Source organism: Puma concolor, chromosome B1, assembly GCF_028749965.1.
Source record: "Puma concolor isolate L17-30 chromosome B1, mPumCon1.1.hap2, whole genome shotgun sequence".
Classification (NCBI taxonomy): domain Eukaryota; kingdom Metazoa; phylum Chordata; class Mammalia; order Carnivora; family Felidae; genus Puma; species Puma concolor.
In genome coordinates this window covers 65,368,649-65,392,182 of record NC_141670.1, presented here as the reverse complement: position 1 = coordinate 65,392,182, position 23,534 = coordinate 65,368,649, and the positions used below count along the sequence as shown (strand labels likewise).

At 39.2% G+C, this 23,534-nt stretch overlaps 1 protein-coding gene across 10 annotated transcripts in view; it reads right to left on the bottom strand.

Moving 5' to 3' along the window:
- Positions 1 to 558: 558 nt before the first annotated feature.
- MARCHF1 (membrane associated ring-CH-type finger 1) overlaps positions 559 to 23,534 on the bottom strand; it is an 892,783-nt gene continuing 869,807 nt past the window's right edge. For 9 of the 10 annotated variants that reach the window (XM_086703934.1, XM_086703938.1, XM_086703941.1 and 6 more), the window contains 2 exons: positions 16,902 to 17,049; positions 559 to 4,847 (listed from right to left, as the gene is read on the bottom strand). In XM_086703934.1, the coding sequence (XP_086560060.1) occupies positions 4,549 to 4,847; positions 16,902 to 17,049 (447 nt within the window). In that variant the 3' untranslated portion in view covers positions 559 to 4,548. Of the gene's footprint in view, positions 4,848 to 7,231; positions 7,304 to 16,901; positions 17,050 to 23,534 lie in introns of all 10 variants that reach the window. The other variant, XM_086703942.1, reaches the window with a different exon arrangement.

The following is a 23,534-nucleotide window of genomic DNA, read 5'->3' as shown; positions in this document are numbered from 1 at the left end:
ATGACCTGGAGGTGGCCTTGGGCTAGGCAGTGGGTTTACCCTGAATTCAGGTTTAGACGTTGGAGCTTTGGAGAGAGACATTTTCTTCTCTTACCAGCAAACATCATAGATTAGAAATTGATTGCACAGTCTTTCTCCTATTAGTATGTATGAAATTATCTAAATTTACTATTTTATTATGTCTGAGTAGACAAATGCTGTTAAATTCTTTGGTATATCCAAGCCTTATTTATGAGACAGTCCTTTCTTTACATGATGATTTTTCCTCTAGGGTTTTGCTGTTTTGTTTTTTTGTTTGTTTTTTTAACAGGTTTTGAAAATCTGTTTAGATTATTTCTATTGGTTTTCCCTTGTTAATGCACCTCTTTATTCCCTTCTGTAATGTCAGGGTGAATCTGCCTGTGTTGGCTTTAAAGTAACTATGAATCTGTTCAGAAGCTGCTTAAACATCCAGACTGTTATAAAATCTTAAGAACTCAAGATTTTTTGAATGTCGCAGATACAAACCTGCAGAAATCCTGGTAAATTAGGCAAAGAGTACAGAAACCACAACAAAAATTTAGGTCACTTGTTTAATATACAAAGTCTTTCTTTCACAGATAATTATTTTCTTTTCCTTAATTCATCTCAGTACACATTCACAAAACAGTAAGTTGTTAATGCAAGAGAATTAGGTAAAACCAAAAAAGTACAAATGCTCAATCTCAAAAATTGCACACAGTTAAAATAATTTTTCCTCGTTTGTTTTAAATGTGATATCCAATTTCAAAATGGGCTTCAGATTTGGAGGAAACATTGCAGCCCAAAATAACAGCACTTCCTTTCAGCTGTATTGATATGTAAAATAGCACCTTTGGGCTGACTTAAGAAAAAAAAGGTTTTTATCTTTCTTAATTAAAGTGTAAGTCTTTCACAATTATTATATAACAACTACAATAATGAATAATAAGTTTAAAGAGCTCTACTTTGTTCCGAAATATTCATTGGCAAGGTAAGGAAAGGTAAACTGTCAGTCAAATGGAATAATCTTCCCCACCACACCCCCTTGGCAATTACAGTCTCTTAATGATGTCATTGCTCTAATGAGCTAATTTTCCAGCCAAACAATAGATGTTTTAGGGGTACCCAGGGACCTTTTGCAAAACAAAATAAACGAGGCTATCTCTGGGGCAATAATCATATGTAATAGCAGCTCAGAGTGAGATTCAAGCCGGGGATATTTTAAAACACTTCTTCAATATACACCTATCTTCAGTGTCTCCACTGCTATATCCCAGGTTGATGGGATCATTTTTGGATTTTTTTCATTTTTGTTTTACTTGTGTTTGTTCTCAAGCTTAATTGCCTTTTGGACTTCACTCTTTAAAAAAATAACTGGAATTTCATTCCTTTACAATTCAATCTTTGATACAATGAAAGTGAGAGTTCTTTTAAAAATTAACAGCGTAAATGTCTGTAGTTTATGGTATTGATACTACCAAATGCATGATTATAAAAAGCCAAGATTTTTAACAGAATTGTGTTGCCATTCTTCAATTTCAGTCCTTTGTTTCAATTCCATTTTTTTACATGAGCAGGAAAACATGCTTCAAAAAAACTGTCAGCCTGGAGAGTAGTTTTTGAAGGGTATATCCAGTCCACAACAGTATTGTCACAAAGCCAAATCCTTTCACTGAAAGGGCAGTTGCCACACAAAATATGAAAGGAAATCAACACTAGGTTTTAAATGCATGTAATTATTTCAGATTGAACTATAAACAGCCATTATAGGAAAACTTTGTAAAAGATTTAAATTCGGGAGTTCAGGGTTTATATATGAAGTTCAGAAGAGTAATAGCAGAATAAAAAGCTGACTGTTCACCCTCTAGGGAGCTATATGTATTATTATATTCTCATTACAAGAAAGTCAAGGCTTTTGTAAGTTAATTTTGAGAATTTAGGTATGATCTTAAAACACTATGTCGTATTTTCTTGTTAAGACAGTAATGCTGATCTTTTCATTCTAGAAATATTTTCTTAGTGTTAGGTGTGACCCTTAATAAACAAGGCCTATTAGCCAGTCCTCTCCCATTGAGAAATGAGCTATGCATTTACCAATCTTTAGATTTGTACAGAATTTAAATAGTATTTTTGGTGATAAAGTAAATAATCATTTTCCTTCCAGAGCAGACAAAAGAGATAACATTTCATTGCTTGCTGGTGACAGATTCCCTCCCACTTCCTCCCCCACCCCCCCAGGGGATATATGTAAACAACTTGTTCCCATTGCTAAGCTCCTGGAGAAATGGATTAGTAAAAAGCTTAGGGCAATTAACAGAAAAATTGAATCAAGGTTAATCTATTGGGTGATATGCCATGGTTAAATCACCCAAAGCTTCTATTCATGAGTATTTATCTTAAAACTTTAACATAGAAATTTAAGAGGAAGTTAATACAAATTTTAGTCTGTTTAAAGTTCATTAATTTTTTATTACACCACTTTTGCCCTTATTTGTGCAGAAATTTTGGTACACTTTCGTTAACTTCAACTGGGTCTTCCCTGTGCCTTTATTCCATACCCTCCGTAACAAGTTTTAAGAAAGATGTTTTAAACCTTTTGTTTCCTGACTGACCAAAAACCTTACCACTTTTCTCATGTACATACATGAAATCACACACACACACCACACACACACACACACACACACGACATTGTTTACCTTTTCTTTATTTCTAGGAATTGGGACTATTTGGACTGTCAGCCACTACTAATATTCATATCTTTCTCCTCATTAAAAGGTTATTTCCTTTTCCTTTCTTATATGATAATCCGTGAAGAACAAGCACACTGATAATTACAAAGTGCATCGATGTGATACCCAGGTTTGTGCAATGCGATACCCATGCTTTGGTCATTATGGCCATCACAGTTGCCTTTTCACAATAATAAATATGACAGCTAACAAAAATAAATCACCTTTTAAAATGTAGAACCTCTTTCTTTGACAGGTCACTACATCTATAATCATTAATCTAGCTCACTGCAGAATCTATGATCCACGCTTCAGTTTTACATGAATATGCAAGGAGCACGATAATCAGCTGCACATCAAACCTCAACAACTCAGTTTATTACTTATCATAAAATCTATTCAGTATCTTTACTTCCCAGCTGAGCAGGGAAATGCTGTCAGCTTTTTCAAACAGAGTCTAAATGCTTAGTCATAACTACTCCTCTGTCAAGTTGATACCACATGTGGATTAAAAAAAAAAAAATTTACACATTTGACCTAAGAAAAATATTTAGTTTCTGTTTCCCTATCATCTGTGCTTCATAGTAGCAAACAAGCTAATTTCAGAACTTTGCCACAGATCATTTCATCCTTCCCTTTTTTTTTTTGTTTTTTTTTTTACCTTTTAGAGAAATGGTAAGTTCACCTAACTCAGGATGTTTAATTTGATGAATGTAAGTGCTTAACAAAACTGTAATATTTGAGAGACTCTGAATAAAAGAATGAATTGAGCTGTTGTTTTTAAATATTCAACTGTTCGATGAAGCAGAGGTCCTGCCTCTAATTTTAGGGCTATGCTATCCAGTACAGTTAATTCAAATGAAGATATGTTGTAAAGACAAAATACATACTGGATTTTGAAGACTTGGTTCGTAAGAAAAAGATGTAAAATATCTCAATTTTAATACTGATGACATGTTGATATATAGTGTTAAATATAAACATTTCATTTAGTTTTACTTTTCTAATGGGGCTGCTAGAAAGTTTAAAATGTATGCATATGACATGTCCTGCGTTTGTGGCTCACGTTATATATCTGTTGGACAACACTGTCTTAAGAGGGACGAGATAAAATATAGAGCCTGATAGTTGACTTCAACTTCTGTAGGTATTAACAGTGCTAATTACACCCAAAAACCTCTGCAAATCTTTTGCTCATGACTTAAACATAATTCTAAGTATTGATCTCTTCAAATGTGTATTGCATCTATTTTAAAAACATGCATCTGTTAAAACAACTGGACTCCACTATAGCCATAAAAATCTGTTAGCCGTCCAAAGTATAAATATCAAAATATGCATCCTCCAAGTTTGCTTCTGATATGATGTAAGGATAATGTAGACAATTTCAAGCTTAAAACCAAGTATGTTTCTTATTTCTGGACGAGAGAGTTAACATTACAAGGCCTTAGAAGAAATACACATTGCAATTCAAGTCTGTATTCTTAAACTTTGTCCTGCTATCGTGAAGATGCATGTGTCCATGTTGTCTTTCGTCATTGCCTGAAAGCATCCCTCGCTCCATTGGTTCTTAATTGTCTTAGAAATCACCTCTAGCAAATTTTTCACATTTCTGTATCACACTTTGGACTGCTTCATGGGATCCTGGTCATCGGTGCCTTTTGGTCCTTTCCTTTTTTGAGCAAAGTAAGGAAGAATGAGTCAGTAGGAGAAAGGAGAAGATAAAGGAGTGAATAATTCAGGATCACTTCTGTCATTTGTAGTGGCTAAGGGCTAGAAAGATACCCTTCAGTGAAGAAACTCCCAACTGTTTGTGTCACACCGGGATGACCTCAGGGGGGCCTCCCTCTGCAGATGGCAGTGAATTTGTACCTGTTTGTGATACAGGCACCACCACAGCATCTTTGATGTCCGTGTTTATGTTACATGAGAAATTCTTCTCCTGCTTTTTGGCAGTGTCTGGGCAATTTTGCACAAAGATCACACGGTTGTAGGCCTTCAGCCTGCGCCATAACTGAACGTAGACTTTACACTGTACGTACATGAAGACAAGACCTCCCGTGAAGCCAATGGCCACCACAACCAGTTTTGTCCAAAATGGCCATTCAAGAACACCTTTGAAATAAAAAAGAGAATGTTACCACCAAGTTGTTACCAATGGACTTGGTAATTTTTTTTTTTCTATGACTCCTTCAAAAGACCATGCCTGCCTACTAAATTTTGTGGATAAGAAATATATTGTTAACAGGCAGTAAAATTCTAACCAGAATTGCTTAATTGCTTTCAACTCTTTTAAAGGTACTGTTGAAAGTCTACAGGAAGGAGCTCACCTACCACTATAATGGTCTTATTTCTCCTTATAGCATCAAGTATGTGACATTAGACTTTAGATACTTACTTTGACATTTATTCCTTATAGTGAACATACTAAGTGAAAGAGTCCGTTTAAAATTCTGTTAAAGGATTTTACCTTACCTAGAACCTTAAAGGTCCACCTTAAAATCTTTTAAAGGTAAAGTAATAGGTACTTTTATAGGATCACCCTCATTCCCTTTAAAATTAAATAAAAAATGTGAAAGAAAGAAGCTGTCACATCTCACCAGAAACAATTCCTGAGTAAAGGCATGCATCAAATTTAGTGTTTTAGTCATTTTTGTTTCATAAGTCTTTTTGTCGCTGGGAACCACTTTCTTACATATCAATATTTTCTCTTAATTTCCACCATCATAACTACAAATAGTCTTTCACAATTTTTAAAACTATTTCACAAGAGTTTCTGTAGCTACAGCAATATTATGAATGTTAAATACACGACAGTCAGGAATCCATCTCTTGCCAATGTCAGTATGTGTGGAGGGTATAATAGCCATCTACGTTCATGTGAAAGGCTTTAGTATGTTGGGCCAGGAAGAGTTGGTTAGAAATCCTAGTTTATGAGAGTTTCTGATTCTATTTTGGGTTTTTATTTACTTATACCAATGGATAGAGTTATAAGAAGTCCTACCTATATTTTGTAACAGTGACATATGCTTCATGCTTCTGTAAGAAAACAGACACAAGGGCTTGTTCAGCTCTTACCTTAGTTCTACCTATGCAAGGAGAACAATCATCTGACACACAGACCGAGGGTAGACCAGTGGTTCTCAACAGGGGCAAGTTTTGTTTCCCAGGGGACATTGGGAATGTCTGCAGATACTGTTTATTGTTACGCCTGGTGTTGAGGTGGGGTGCTACTGACTTTTAGTAAATAGAGGCCACAGATGCTGCATAAACATCCTATAGTGTGTAGGATAGCACCCCCCCCCCCCAACGAAGAATTATCTAGCCCAAAATGTCAGTAGTGCTGAGGTTGAGAATTCGTGTAGAAGATAATCATTTAAGCTTCTTAATTGCAGGGAGGATTCAGTATGTAGATCAGACATCTTGAAGTTCTCCAAATTTAGAAAGATTTTTGCTCTTGGCTACTATATTGATCCATAGTTTCTATGTGTTTGGAATGTTTTAACCACAGACAAGCTGGAGAAGACGTGCTTTATCTCCCATTTGGGGGAAGTCCCCATGGGTTACATCCAACTTTCCCCTCTGCTAAATCAAACTACCAGCTGTTCTAAGAGTCTGGAGGTTTTCCATTTCTGAGGCTTTGTCCATGATGTTTCTTCCCTCGGTTTTCCTTCTGTACTTCTGCATGTCTACTGTTCCACAAAAGCCAACTAAGAAGTAATTTCCAGCTGGAAATAAACCCGCATTCTTCCAGTTTCATGTTATTTCTTCCACTTGTGGCATGTGTTAACTTTCTAACAAGTTATTTTTACTTTGGTACACCATAATCCTGACAAGCACAGAATTTATGTCTGGTTGGTCTTAATTTTCCACAGCACCTTGCTCAGTAGATATTTCAAGGATGAATGAAAGCTTTTGAAGTTCCAACTTGGATTGCTTTGCCTCAGTGTTTTTAATATAACCAGAGGTGACAGCCTTTCTTCACTTGTCCATGAAGCCCTGCTTTCATTGGTGGATAATCTGAAGAATCCACTCTTGTCCTACCTCTCCTTCCTGAAATAATGGCTGGAACGCATAATATACTTGAGAATCTGGGCCATTTTCTCTAATTCTGGGAGACAGTCTGGTTCTTCCACTTTCTTTCACAATGTTCTCTGAATTGATTTTGTCTCCTCCAGTCATTTCCTTCGTATGTTTGGGAAGTCAGGGCTCCCAGTACATCCACCAACAGTTTAGAGTGTGCAGTATCCCCCTACCCTACATCCAGAAGTCATTTGGGTACAAACCCACAGTCCACGTGACATCTTCTCTCAGAGACAGCCTGATCTTTCTCTTTGGTTTTGACTAAGTGGGCAAGATTTTTGTTTTCTATAAAGATATTATTGAGCAGTTATAAGATTTTACCTTGGAAAATTCACCTAAAGGACATTGTGAGAGGAGATAATAACATGGGGCTAAGTGAATTTCCAAGAATGTTTCCATTGGCAAGATGTATTTACCTCCTTTTATCGAGACTTAGTAATTTGTCTTCATGCTCAACCTTGTTGGACTCCTCAGTTCTATGGTGTCTTCTGTAAAGAAGAAAGAATGTACACAATAAGGGTGGTAGAAAAGTGAAGGCACAAAGTCTTGTTCCTTGTGGATCCTTTGTGTAAACAAGTAATTCTTGGTCCTCACTAATATATATTTGAAGCTGGAACCTGAACTTGGAAATGCCAAGAGCTCAAAGTTGTTTCTACCTGCCAGTTTGGAAGAGGAATTTGAAATTCAACTTGAGGCAATTCAACCATCTGTTCATTTCTCTGAAGCCCAAGGATCTATCTGTAGTTTTGCCTTTGTGCTTGGGATCTTTCTTCAGAAATTTCTGTAGGCTTAGGAATAAACTCTCTGTATCCCTACCTTTTTAATGTTACCTTTTAAACATTAACAGGAAACTTGCTTGGAAATTCTTGGGTAAGAATTGGAGGAGCTTGGAAGAGCAGATGTTCTGTCCACAACCATTTTTTAAGGAAATGGAAGTCTTCTCTTGTCCCCTATAATAGGTAAACCTGACTCATTCACTGTCCATATTGTCATGCCAATCCTCCACGAATGGCCAGTACATTCTCAAGCAATCTCAACATATGATTATTAAATTCTTCCAGGCCTCCTCTTTTTTTTTTAAATTTTCTTCTTTATTTTTTAAAATTTACATCCAAATTAGCATATAGTGAAACAATGATTTCAGGAGTAGATTCCTTAATGCCCTTACCCATTTAGCCCATCCCCCCTCCCACAATCCCTCCAGTAACCCTGTTTGTTCTCCATATTTATGAGTCTTTTCTGTTTTGTCCCCCTTCCTGTTTTTATATTATTTATGTTTCCCTTCCCTTATGTTCATCTGTTTTGTCTCTTGTCCTCATATGAGTGAAGTCATATGATTTTTGTCTTTCTCTAATTTCACTTAGCATAATACCCTCCAGTTGCATCTACGTAGTTGCAAATCGCAAGATTTCATGCTTTTTGATTGCCGAGTAATACTCCATTGTGTGTGTGTGTGTGTGTGTGTGTGTGTGTGTGTGTGTGTATACATATATATATACATACCACCTCTTCTTTATCCATTCATCCATCAATGGACATTTGGGCTCTTTCCATACTTTGGCTATTGTTGATAGTGCTGCTATAAACATGGGGATGCATGTGTCCCTAAGAAACAGCACACCTGTATCTCATGGGTAAATGTCCAGGCCTCCTTTCTGTAAGGGCATGTGTATGATGCGGTACTGGAGGGCCAGCCAAACAACCAACATGCTAGTAGGTCTTCTGTGAAAGGCTTAAGGTGGTCTGTAGATTCGTCCTGGGTTATGGTATTGAAGATTTTGCATAGTAGAATTTGATGAATGTGTGGTGCTACCAGAGCCACAGAAATCAGCCCACAATCTGTAGGGAAATTTATATTTAAAGAGCAAATAAAAGCACTCTAGACAAAGAAAAGCAAATGGGCCTTTCAGCTCATCATAGACTCTTGGGAATCTGAGTCTGTGCAAGATTTTTCTAGCAAGCCAGAGAGGAAAACTGGGGACTCTAGGTAAAGTTCTATAAATACTTGAATAAAAACAAAAATGAATGAAAGAATAAAATTTATAAATTATTTTCTCACATAAAAAGGTCTTCCAGATATTCCTCACTCTATTCTCCATTGGGGTTGGGTAAGTAGACATGGATTGGGACTATTTAAAGGCATTTCCCCTTCAGGAACCTGAGACTAGAATTTATTGATCAACAGGACCACTGCCACTGACCATCTCTTACCTTCTTTATAATCACTTTCTTCATCTTCACTCCCAGAAGGCCCTCCTTCCTGGCTAAGAAATACCCTGATCCCAAAGGATTCAAACTTTTATTCAATTTCTTTGCAGACCAAACCCCAATAGGATGTTCCTTATGCTTCTCAAAGGCTGTTTTCCTGTGTAAAGTCCACACCCATTCTTAAGGATCATGAGTTTTATTCCCAAGAATCAGTCACTCCAGTCTTTATATCTTCATCTGTCCTAATTCAGAGTGCTATTTCATTTCCTTCAGGTATTGACAGCCTGTTACCTGGTATTCTCTTTGGTCTCAGTTTCCTCTTTAGTAGCTTGTTCAAAAATACTCCCACTTGGCTCATGCCTCCCTGTAACCGTGTCCTTGGGTAACCACCCCCTCCCTCATTGACTCTGGATGTGGCCACATGACTGGTTTGGGCCAACAGGACAATAGCAAATAGGGCACAACAGAAACTTCAAACGTGTTCCCATTGTGTGTGTGGTTTACTCTCTTGCTACTTGTTTAAACACTGCACTTGCCATGGGAAGAAGACAGGGCCAACAGGTCCTATGTGACGAAAAACACAGCTCAGTTGTTTCTGTCATCCAACCAACGGCATGCCCATTGCCAGGCATTTGGAGGAGGCCAGCCTTGATTATACAGCAGCCAGCCAATGTGCCAGCTGTTTGTAGACACATATGTGGATGCTGCAGAGAACAGCCAGCCAGGTCCTGGCCAGGAGGAATGCCCAACCGATCTGCAGAATTGGGAGTGAAATAAATGCTTGTGGTTTCAAGTTAGTAAGTTTTGGGATAGTCTGTTATATAGCAAAAGATAACTGATATATCAGTTAAAAATGGAGATATTGGTAGTATTTACCTCACAAGGTTGCTAGTGTGGGTTAAATGGGTAGGTCTTGACATAGAAAGTGCTATGTAAATATAAGTTATAATATATATGTAAATATAACTTATAAGTTATAAGTGCTATGTAAATATAAGTGCTATTTAAATATGGATGATTTAAATGCTACACACCTTTCGCTGATAGAGTTGTAGACTAAATGCAAAGCTTTCTGGTGCCTATGACTAAGACCTAACTTCAATGGGCTTCAACCTTTAGATGTCCCATCTGGACTCCAGGGCAATGAAAACCTCCACAACTAGGAGAGGAGCAAGTCCAGTTAGCTGCCAGCCAGGCCAATGGAATTAGAACTATACCTCCTCACTCTGGGCCTCTGGGCATCCTTCCCAATCAGGAATTCCCTTCATGGAGAAAAGCTCAGAAATCTCACTGTGTGTTGTTAGGAAACATTTATGCCAGACTTTCAGACCACAATGACAATGGTTTGTAAGCTGAGATGTATCCACTTTCAGACTCTTCCAGACTCATTTTCTAGCTATATTGTTTCTCTGAAAATATGTTTCTTTTAATAGAACAGGGTCCCCAGCTCTCTCCACTGGAGAAACACATGCAGGGTCACCTGTAACATCTTGCTTCTTGTTCAAATTGGGTAAACCACAGGCTCCTGGGAGGGTGTTCATAATAAAGCTGAAGATGAGGCAAATTGCTTACTTCCTCATCTTTAAAACAGTGATCCCTAAAATCTCTTCCTGCTTTTAAATTGGAACTCTCAAAGTATTCTGCATATCTTGTGTAGATCATGTAACTGGAGACACCTGGAGTGTGTCTAAAAAGGCTTTTAAAATCCCCAAACAGCAGAAGTGAACCTGTCTCATTTAACAGCTGCAGGGACAATATATATTTAGAAAAAGCATCTCATTGGTAAGTTGGGATATTTTTGGCTGGGTGCTTAGGTTATGCAGAGTTATGAAATGTGTTTGCGTAAGGGTGTGTGTGAATGATGGGGCTAAGGAGATGGTTTTGTCCTTTACTTTTGTCCTGGTTGCTTCTCTCCTGTTGCTTAAATCATTAAAAAAAAAAAAAAAAGCTCACACATTTGTAACATTTTCCTTAACTTGTTTTAACGGTGGTAGTCACTGTGAGTAAAGATAAAAATACAAAAGTATATAAAAGTATGAGTATATATAAGAAATATATAAATATCGGGGCACCTGGGTGGCTCAGTCTAAGCGTTCAACTCTTGATTTCCACTCAGGTCATGATCTCCCGGTCCGTGAGATGGAGCCCCATGGCTTGGCTCTTCTCTGACAGCATGGAGCCTGCTTGGGATTCTCTCTCTCTCTCCCTCTCTCTCTGCCTCTCCCCTGCTTACCTTCTCTCCTCTCTCTCAAAATAAATAAACATTAAAAAAAGGAATATATAAATATATATAAATTATACAAATATATATGTGTGGTATTTGTATAAACACGATGTTTCCATTTATCTGATGCGAGGTCAAGTTCATAGTATCTTTGAAAAATGTATCAGAAAGCACCTTTGAAGGGTATTCAGTCCAACTTCGTTTTTCAGATGAGGAATCTGAGCTTCAGAGTGACTATTTTATTCAGCGTAACTGGTCCGCGACCAAGGGCAGAACTAGAAGCCTGGGCTTCTGACACGTAGCTCAAGTCAATGTTTATCATCTTTGGGTTATTAACAATAACAGTGCATACACTCACTTTAAAAAGGAATGCTTAAACAGCAGTGCTCAAATGGAAAATATATGGATTGCTGGGAGGTGATTTTTAACACCCACTCGAAGCAGATGTTAACAGCTAACGAGTATGGCACAGCCATCGTGCCTGTCTGCTGGGATCAGCCACAGCTGGCAACATTTTTTGAACCTCTACTCATATTAAATCCTCTCTGAATAATGAAGCATGGCCCCTGCCCTGGAGATGCTTAGAGGCTCACAAGTGGGGCAGGCATGAAAAAAAAAAAATTCGATTTGTTATTCTAGCCCCTTGTGGTGTACACATTTACATAGTTCTAGGGCGAGATTAAAATTTGCACCTGCCATATGATTTCACTTCTGTGTGGAATCTAAAACACAACAAGCAAAACAAACTGAAAACAGAAAATAGACTCTGGACTCATAGATACAGAGAACTGTGGTTCCCAGAGGGGAGGAGGTGGGAGAAAGGTGAAATAGGTGAATGGAGGTATAAACCTCCAGTTATAAGTAAATCATGGGGTGAAAAGTACAGCATAGGGAACACAACCACATTGTAACAGCTCAGTGTGGTGACAGATGGTGACCACACTCAACTACGGTGAGCATTTTGTAATGTATACAGTTGTCCAATCTCTATGTCGTACACCTGAAACTAATATTGTATATCAGCTATATACTTCATTAAAAAAAATACTCTGCACCTACTGTCTCTCTAATAGTATAAATTGTTGTGTTTTCCTGGTCTGTATTTTTGTGTTTTGTTTTCAACACACAAACAGTATACTGAAACATTTTTCTAGAATATGTAAAGATAAGGCAGGAGGACGTTGTTCCCCCAAATTAGAGTTAGTAATGGGTGATTGTGTTAAAGTTTCGAGTACCAAGTCTTTGATTTTTTTTTTTTTTTTTTTTTTTTTTTTTTGTCATTAAAGGCAACAGAGAGAGAAGAGAGAGAGCTATCTGGGGGCACCAGGCTTATTTAATCTAAAAGAACAACCATTAAAAACACATGAAGGATTTTTTTTTCCCCTTTCAGTATTGTTATTACAGTTCAAAGAATTTTGCTGTTTTACATTCAACCTCAGTTCAGGTTGAAGAAGGACAATTTGTTCCTCTTCCAATATTTTTGAAGGTTTTCGAAATGGATTTAAAATATTTTGACTTTTAAATTTTGCAGTTTTTTCAGACGTTAAAAGTAAATTCAGGCTCAGCACTCACAGTCCCAATGCCAAAGGGAGATTAAAATAATAACAACTCATACAGATGCCCACACTACCTACAAATGTGTACTTTGGGAAGTCAGGCTTTAAATACAATCTGAACATAAGTACAGATGGTACCCTTTGCAAAAGTCACTATAGTTTCCATCTGAAATTATCCAAGTTAGGTAGGAACTGTCCCACTGGCAAGTGGGTCTGTAGGAAGTCATGGATATGGTTTCCTGATGAATATCTTGCTGCCTAATTCAGAAGCTCTGAACACCAAAGATAAAAGTCATCTCATTTCCACTTGCTCTTAAGAAACTGAAAATAATTTTTAAAAGTATACAGTAGAAAGCTGACCTGACCCTGGACCATGTGTGTGTGTGTGTATATATATATATATATATATATATATATATATATATATGGCCTTTGATTATCATTCAGTATTTTCTTTTTGAAATCTGAGGGACCTGAGTGATAATTCATTTGGGAGACTCTGGCCTGAAATCCTGCATACACCCAGAACTGAGGTGGGGGGCAGGCATTTTGAAGAAAAGTTCTACAAGAAACATGAAAGGTAGGAAAGTGTGAGCATGGGGTATGAGGCACTCACACTTCATCATTCCTTCTACAACGTTGACTGGGCAACTTTCCAGGTCCCTGACACAGTGCTAAGCCCCAGGGATATATGCTGGAGAGCGATCTGTCCTTCCCTGAGCTCAGAGTCTATTGGTGCCAGGAGACTTACAATTAAATGAGCAATTACAATAGTATGTGGTAAGTTTCCTGGTACAGCAGAGCTTCTCATCATGTCTGCAAATACCATGACATAGGGGATAATTAAATCTAAACCTCTGGGGATAAAACTCAGGCTTTGTAGGGTATAGAAACTCCACAGGTAATTCAAATATGCAATCAAAATGGAGTAAGTGGGTTAAGTGCAGGATGCTAGGTAAGCACGTTTCTCAATGCTTGGCATCAGAATCACCTGTTGGCTTCTTAAGCACAGCCCTACTGGGCTCTGTCCTCAGAATTTCTGGTCCATAGGTCTGGGGTGCAGAGAGGCCAAGAATTTGCATTTCTAACAACTGCCCAGGTGCTGTTAATGCTATCAGTCCCAGGAACCATTTTGAGAACCACTATGGTAGTAACAATTGTTCTAGCTCAGGTTGCTGAACCAGGTGTCCCAGAGGAAGTGATATTTAAGGCAACCTGCAAAGGCTGAGTGGGAGTTGAGTGGTGTGAGAACACAGAGCAGTGTTTGAATGTGTGGTGGACAGAAGCTGGAGGAAGGTTTCATGTAGAGGGAAAAGCTGAGCAAAGGTCTAGAGCCCCATTTGTGGGGCTGAACGAATGTTCAGAAAAATTGGCTACAACCAGGTCATGGTGGGGGCAGGGAAGGGGGCAATTTAGTTACATTAAAGAGTTTGGGATACATTTTAAGAGTAATGGCTAAGTAGGGATAGAATGTGATCAGATGTGTGTTTTGTAAATTTGCAATGAATACCTTATTGGGCATGGGTTAAAGGTGGGCAGAACTGGAGAAGGTCTAGTAAAGATGCTGTTGCAGTGTTCAAATAAAAGGATAGTTTGCACAAGGATGAGGGCAGTCAGGAAAGAGAGACAGGGACAGATTCCAGAGACCAATGAGGCAGAATAATAGGATTTGGTGATTGACTGAAGGCAGAAGTTGGGGAGAGGGAGAGGAGAAATGACAGTCCAAATGGATTTGGCAACAGGTGTTTGTAGTAATGCCTTTCCCACAGGTGTTAGGGTGGACAGTGGTAGTAGATTAAAAGTTTGGACACATTGAGTTTGGGGTGCTTGGAAGACCTTTAAATGGAGATGTTCAGGAGGTCGATGCCTGATCTGGAGTGCAGTACGAGCTGGAGATAAATTTGGAGTTTGGTTCTCAGCATAGCAATGACAACTGAAGACATAAGGGTATCCAGGAGCACTGGAGAATGAGCAGGCAGAGTGAGATAAATGGAAGGAAGCTTGGGGCCAAGGGTTTCTTGGGTTCTGGAGACTTTGGTTGGCTGAAGTTGAGATAGTCCTGTTCATTGTAGGAGAAATGATCACTGTTCACTCACTTGTCTCAGAAGTGGGATTGAGTAAATGAATGTAAGGGAGAGGTTCTAGACTGTCTGTATATGGGTGACACAAGATTGCTTCTCATTTTGTCCAGGACAGGTGCTCATAATCTTCCTTCCCTCTCATGTGGCCAGAGGAGAACAGGAGGAGCCCTGCTGGTATCATGGTGACCGCTGGGAGAAGGCAGGGCTACACTGGGGCCGATCTATGATTCTCAAACACTGAACTCTAAATCAGACATCTACAAGTACTGATCCCTAGCTGTCAGGGCTGCCCTTGATCGCTAAGAAAACACTTGAGTCTGAAGATCTTATACCGGGGTGTGCTAAGGTGAGGGTGGTGGTGGGGTGCCTCGCTGTTGTTCTATACATACATGACTGCTGTGTATGGCACGCTTTCTGTTACTTAGCTTGGGCCCGTCCCTGTAAGTATAGGGGGCGTGGGTTAAAAAAAAAAAAAAAAGAAAAAGTCCTATCCTCAGGAAACTTATTCCAGGGATGTAACAGGCATTTTTTAAAAATCCAGTATCTCAGGAGTAATGCATAATGTAGTTGTAAACAGTCTAGTCTGGTATACACTGTAAATATCACTGTCATATGGAACTGAAACACAAACACAACCTGCCCCGACCCGTTTTCCTAGCCACCACATCGCCGCGCAGCAGGCGGGTCCTCACAGTCCCTTCCTCCCCAGACGCTTCTCCAGCGCCCAGAGCTCGCGCTGGTGCTCCCTGCTGCCACCGAGCGGGCAAGCGTGAGAATGGCACATTGCTCCTGCTCTTAGGAACCCAAAGAAAGGCAGAAATAACAGAACTTTTGCTTTTAATATTCTTTTCCTTCTTCTTTCTTTCCCTCACTTCCTCTCCCTAACTTCCTGTCACCTTTTTATTTCTTTCAGTTTCTTTCTTTGAGGGAAGCAATAGGCATTTTTGAGAATACTACAAACTTACAGTGTTATCATCTGAACAATTTCTCTTTTTAAATTCACCAGTGGCTTAATATTGTGTTTGTTTGTTTGTTTGTTTGTTTGTTTGTTTTTTTCAAGGGTTGATGGTGGGGGTGGTTCTGGGAATATTTCTCATTGTTTTACCAGCTATGATTTATGCCATATGCGGAAGCTGGTAGAGCCTGATGAGAAATGGAGCTGAGTACATTCAGAAGTGAAAATAAGCATTCTATTTTTTATTCTGCTTTAAGTGACCTATCTTTTTCAGATCCTAGAATCTGCCTTAATGATTTTTTAAACAGCTTTCTTTGCAGGCTTGACACCATCCTTCACAATTAAACTCAGTATGGCTAAAATTTCAAACCATAGTGTTAATCTACTCCTATCAAATTATATGGTACTAATTAATAAGGTATAACACATTTCTCTAGTAGAATATAGTCTTATTCATGTTTTAAAAGAAGCAATGACTATAGTGAATTAAATTAAATGAAAAAACTTCCACTTTCACAACTGTTTGCTTTTTCACATCAGGCAGAACATGATTTAAAAAAAAATTTTTTTTAATGTTTATTCATTTTTGAGAGAGAGAGTGCAAGCAGGGGTGGGGCAGAGAGAGAGGGAGACACAGAATCTGAAGCAGGCTCCAGGATCTGAGCTGTCAGCACAGAGTCTGATGTGGGGCTTGAACTCACAAGCCATGAATGAGTTCATGACCTGAGCTGAAGTCAGACACTTAACAACTGAGCCACCCAGGCTCCCTAGGCAGAACATGATTCTTAATCAGTTCCTGAAAAGCCTGAAGTGATGCATGACATCTATATATTTCTCTCTACCAATGTTTATATGGACTTGATAAATTTCGTACCTCAGCGTGGGACCCTAGGCATTCAATCAGAGTATTTATAACATAACTGGAGATGACTTAATTGCCAGTACTGGTTTTTGCTAGCTTATCACACATGAAGACCTAACAGGGGAAATAGCTTCCCTACCCACCTCTGATGTCATCAGAGAAACCAATAGGAGGAAAAAAGAAAAGAGACATGCTCTTACCATTATCATTGCCTTGCTTGATTTCTTCCGCTGTCCGATCTATTAATACATACAAAGACCAAACCACACAGGTGATCGCGATTACGTGGAATGTGACAGAGCAGAATATTTTCCTCCTTTCGCTGGTGGTCATCTGTAGTTTCTCCCACTGCAATTGTAAATGAATCACTTACAATACTGAATTTCTGACTAGGAAACTTGGCCCCCCATTTATATGCCAGACATTGACCATGAATGGAGGAGAAACATAAGATACCTGCAATTTCAGATGACACGACAACATTCAAATACGTCTTCGTGTTGGGAAAGATACGAGACCATAACCCCTGGAGTTATATATAACTTAAATATATATTAAAATGAAAACAAATATTTTCCTAAACAAATTAAATCAAGTAATTTCTGTTTTGCTGGCCTGAAGTTTTCTTGTCTATAACACGGATGGGATAGTTTTACGGCTGTACAATTTTTGGAAAACATTTCCTTCAGGTTTCTGCATATCTCCCTCCTTTGTGGTACTAGATTATAAGTAGTAATAAGTAATCTCTTCTCAGATTAACACATAACCAGATATAGTGTTGCATTCTTGAACGTATGTACATTAACAGGTACTTGAACGGCTGAATGGTATCTGTGAAAGTCAACATCTGTTCACAGCCCTTTTCCGAGAGAACACATTTTATCATCTGGGCAATGGGAGAGAATCCGAGGAAGGCCCTTCAAGCACAATCTTGATTTTCTGCTACCACTACCGTCAAAATCACTGGTCCTTAGGCACACTCCTCAGGAAGTTGAGGGCTGATCCCTCTATGGGGAGGAAGAGGACCACAATTTTTACAGTAGTAAGTTCAGGTTTGTATGAGGAAACATGTCCATTATTTACTTTGGAGAAACAGACTCAAAATTTTAATGCCTTGACGGTTACAGTATGACTTCATTTTTGTGTTAGGAATTGTGCCTTTATTTTTCGCTGCACCATTTCTAAAGGGAAATCAAATCGCTGTGATTTTTGTCACATCGATGTGCCAAACTTTGAAGAATCCGTGATTTCTTTTCCCCATTCTTATTATGCTCTTGCTAAAGCAAACTCTTTAGAACTTCAGAAGACCCCCATTCCTTTCCCACCCATCCCCACGTCCTCAGTTGAAAACAAGAGGGCATATGTTCATGCTCCGTAAGTTCTGACTCTGCCACCAGCTTGGAGACAGAGGTAAAGTTGCTTAACCTCTCTAAGCCAATCGCCTCATCTCTGTAAGATATAGATTGTGGCAGAGACTGTAACAGAGAGGTATGGGGAGAGGAACCTTCTTTTCTTCCTTTATTAACAGACTAATTCTGTGAGCGTTGGCATTGTGCCCAGCTAAAAGCTGCCTTCCAACCTTCCCTGACAGAGGTGGACAATGACTGGTTTCCATCAATGACATGAGATGACTATCTACTGGGATATTGAGTTCTTGTCTTCCCGGCACAGGAACTTCCCCTTCTTCCTTTCCTTCAGTTTTTCTTCTTTGCTACCTGGAATTCATAATTAATGGTAGGAGTCCCAACAGCTCCTTGCAAGCTCCAGGGAAAGTCTTGAGAATTGGACAGACCTCAGCCTGATGAGCAACAGCTCCTCTCTGGATGCCCACTTTATATGCAGGGAAAATAAAGCCCTGTCTGATTAAGCCACTGTTTCTCAGAACTCTGCTACTTGCTGTCAAATGCAACACCTGATAGAAGAGTTAAAGTGATACTTCCTAACGTGCCTTCCATTCTGACAATTAAGATCCTATAATTTCATTTGTAAGAAAGCACAATACTTAACATCTGGTCATGATGCACCAGAAAGCTTTGTAAACACTTTAGAGAAATAAATGTTATATTTCCAAACACCATCCATTCCTCTCCTACTGGCTAGTCATCACGCAGTTTTCCTTATAAAGGGTCTGTTAGAACCAATGAAAAATTCACACTTCATCTTGTACTTTCTTTTTTGATTAAACTGTATTTTATATATTATATCAAACAAATAATGGAGATATCTTGGTAATGCGGCTATGGGAGAACCAGATGCTTCAGTCTAGGCTCTACGTGTAATTAATCAACACTGAACTGAGAAGGTTTTCATATGTGTATCTTGGCTTTTATCTAAACTTCATACCATCTCTGTGAAAGACTGATGTTTAAAAATCTGTTTTGTCATTGATTTACTGTCACGTTAATCTGAATAACCTGTCTCATTGTAAAACAGAATATTATCATTTGGCAATAGCATTTCGTGATTTAAGGACCGTTGTGAATTATCTTTATATCCAGTATGACCAAATAAAAACTGCCGGATGGTGCAGAAAGGCAGCTTTACACGTTCACATTTCCTAAATGTTCCAAGCGGATGAAAACATGTTCAGTAACAAAATATCCCTACCAAATCAACCGTCACTTGTAAAACTGGCTTAAAAAAGAACCTTAAGAATTGTGTCTTCTTAAGTCTAAGGAGCATTTTGATGAGGTGGCTGAGAACACATTCTTCAAATTTAATGAGCCTCAAATAAAAAAAAAATATGAGTGGGGCTGACAAGGATGGGCCAACTCATTTGTAAAGATTCCTTCTGGTTCCAGACAATAGAAGGTCTGAAGTTGTCACTTCCTAATCTCAGTAGCATTTTAAGGAGAAGTGAAGTGTAAAGGGACCATCAAACTTCCCTGCTTTCCTTTATAAATTCTTACAGGGACTATTCTGGAATTCATGAGACATCACAATGCAATACCACAGTGGTAAATTGGTAAATGCAATTGGTGAATGCAATACCACAGTGCCCTCTTTCTAATAATTACATTATTGCACACAATATTCAGCACTGAGCATTAACAGAAATCATTTTGTAAAATGTTCACCCGTATTCTTGTGTTTTCAGGTTTATATATAAAGTTTGAATACATTTTGTAAGGCTTTACAATGAGGAATGGATTGAAAGGCAAGGATAGAAATCTTTTAACAAAGCTGTCATGAGGGGCACCTGGGTGGCTCAGTGGGTTGAGTGGCCAACTTTGGCCCAGGTCATGATCTCACGGTTTGTGAGTTCAAACTCCGCATGGGACTCCCTGCTGTCAGTGCAGAGCCCCCTTCGGATCCTCTGTCCACCCCCCGCCCCTCCCTGCACATGATCTGTCTCTCTCAAAAATAAACATTAAAAAAACAAAACAAAACCAAAGCTATCATGAAAGGGCTCTAACTTAATATTTGGGATGCTGAAATTGAATATCAGTTCACAAAATATTCTGTTACAGGAAAGCGATAATCTGTAGGAATGCACACAGCATTTTCACCACCCCCCCCCCCATCCACTTGTACAAAATAATGTGTGCTGATGCCCATCAGACCCCAGTCCGATGTTTACCACCGGGACTTCTCTGAAGGGGGATATCAGAGAGGAGAGCTGCCCCTCCCCTCCGTCAGTGTGGCCCCTGCTCAGCAGCAGTGTGGTGTCAGCATCACCTGGGTGTTTGTTTGGGATGCAAATTCTCATGCACCACTTCTGAGACGTCTCTGCGTTGGCCTTGCCCAAAGGCACACAGAAAATACTAACGTCTGGCCCGTCATTGATGACACACAGCTCTCTGCCAGGGGAACAACCTCACCTTTGTCTTACTACCAGCAGGGACAGCAGGGTCACTGCCATTCCTCTCTAGATTATTCAGGCCTGAGTCACATATCCATCTACAAATCCCTCAGTTTTAAGACGACACATGTCTCTCCAAGGAGACTCAAGGAAGCTGGTGGAAATAAGTCAGCAGCTCCCTTTCCCTTCCTTGAGGGACAAGGGTCAGTGATACACTACAGCACACCGTCCAGCTGTCTATGACTCTTTGCACCGCCAACCCCCTGTCCACCCCCGGTCAGTCGCTCAGTCCTCTTTTACACTTCCAAAATGAGGGATTAGCTAATGTTGGCAAAACCAGTGTGGCAAAATCTTAGCACCTCCTACGTGGGTGGTCTTGGACCTTGCTGTCTTTGGATCTCTAGGTCTTTGGTACCTGCTTTATTGCTCTTGGCCTTTGGTCCCTTATGGAAACCCCTCAACAATGGAAAGAATTGAGCAGAACTCTGTTATTCACTTAGAATTATACAACTAGATTTTTTTCTGAGGACTTCTGAATTGGAGTATAAATTGATGCATTTATACTCACATTGTTTCTGTGAAATGTTCCATTTGTGCTGGCTGAATCAAACTGTGAAGGTTTTCTAGTTTAAGTCACTTGTATTCTTATTCTGTCCTAACATATAAATTAAAAAGTACCATCCAATAAGAATGCTTTTGTAAATCTTTGTATCAGAGAAGAATAGAGGACGCTTATTTGCACACTATCAAAATACACGGGCTAAGGAATGCTTTACTAAGTCCATTTCTTTTTCTTCCTTGACATAGTTTCCACTACATTTTCTAATTTTCTTAACAGCCATTGAAACTGGATTATCAGCAAAGCTACAGAATGATGGAGCAAATAACTACCACCAGGTGGCGCCAGGCCCAAACTGTACTAGTACCGAGAACAGTGCCTTCCAGCCCACTGGTAGAGCCAGATCCAGGAGCTCCCAGCCAGCCAGCTGAGCAAGCTCTTCCTGGATATTTCAACAACCCCGCATAAATGCAAAACCACACTTAACTGTCACTCCCTGTCAGAGCACTTAAAATTTTCCGAACCGACTTACATAGTAGAGTTTTACTTCATGTGAGTAAAAATAATATCCGGGGCGTCTAAAGTTTATTACATTATCTATATGCTTTAGTAAGATATATTGTGCCAGAGGATAGTAAGTAAGCGTTCTGAGGCTTATAATATTGGTGAAGTTTCTAGAGGGTCTACTGGTATGGGGCTGTGGTTCTTTCTTTTTTTTTTTTTAAATTGAAGAATAGTTGACCCACAATGTTAGGTTAGTTCCAAGTGTGCAACATAGTGATTAACAAGTCCATATGGTACCCTATACTCACCACAAGTGTAGCTACCATCTGTCACCATACAACACAATTATGACGCCATTGACTATATGCCCTATGCTGTACTTTTTATTCCTGTGACTTAGTCATTCCATAACTAAAAGCCTGTACATTCCACTCCCCTTCACCTATTTGCCCATCCCCTACCTTCTCCCTGGCGACCCATCTGTTTCCTGGGGCAGTGGTTCTTTTCTTTTCTTTTTTTCTTTTCTTTTTTTTTTAATGTTTATTGTTTATTTTGAGAAGAGAGAGAGTGCAAGTGGAGAAGAGGCAGAGAGAGGGAGAGAATCCCAAGCAAGCTCTTCACTGTCAACTCAGAGCAGAGCCTGATGCAGGGCTCTAACCCAACCGTGAGATCATGACCTGAGCCTAAATCAAGAGTGGCATGCTTAATCAACCCAGCCACCCAGGCGCCCCCGGGGCAGTGGTTCTTAAAGAGTGTTCCCCAGAAGCAGCATCAACTTGGTTCTTGTTTAGTGTTCAACTAAATATGGAGGCCGTGGGGCTGAGATGGCTTTAATGCCAACACAGCCTACCTAAGCAAACCAAAATCTAAGCCTATAAATGCCTGAAGGTTCGGAAATGGAAACCTAAGGATAAACCAATCACAGTCAACTAGGCTTTGAGCTACAGCCAATCAAATTATTTCCGTTCTTCCCTCCCGCCCTTTCTCTGTATAGTCTCTCCACTGGATCCTGTGGGTAAAGAGCTCCTAACACTTCTGGTTTTGTAGTGCCGGATTCAAACTGAGTTTTGCTCACATAAACCCTTACAAATTTTAATATGCCTGAATTGAGTTTTAACATTAGAAATGCAATATTTTGTGCCTAACACCAGACTTACTGAATCAGAAGCTCTGCAGGTGGGGCCCTACAACCATGATTTAACTAGCTCTCAGGTGATTCTGATGCAAGGTAGACTTTGAGCACCACCTGTCTAATGACACTTGGCAGAGTTGTATGGTGACCTCAATGATGCCTATACTAGAAGTAGCACTTGTCACTCCCTGTCATAAACTGATCAGTAGTTCAGGGAAGGAAAATCAACAAACCAGGTTGGTTACTTGGCTGTGATATAAGTATTTCAGGTTGAATGAAAAACATCACAACATCAGTGAATCTGTTTGAAATAAAATAAAATCACTTGTCATTAGCTCATTAATCACTAAACAAACCATTTTGCTTTTTATTTTAATTTTCAAATTAGTGTTTAGGTACACGAAAACATATTAAAACTAATAAAACGAAAACATATTAAAACTAATTTCATTAGTTATAATTCAAATACTGTGGGAGAGAACCAAACAAAGGACTCTTTACATCTATAAGGCCTAACTCTTGAGAACTTAATTAATTCCCAAATTCACAGACATGCCTTGGTAAATAATTTCTCTCTTAAAAATGGATTGGAGAACCCTGGAGGAAAACTGTGACCTCTTCAGGCTTTTATTCATTTATTTTTTAAATATTTACTTATTTTTGAGAGAGAAAGAGTCAAAGAGAAAGAGAGAGAGAGGGAGAGGGAAAGAGAATCCCAAGCAGGCTCTACACTGTCATTGTAGAGCCCGACATGGGGCTCAATCCCACAAACCATGACATCATGACCTGAGCCAAAATCAAGAGCCAGACTCTTAACTGACTGAACCACTTCTTTA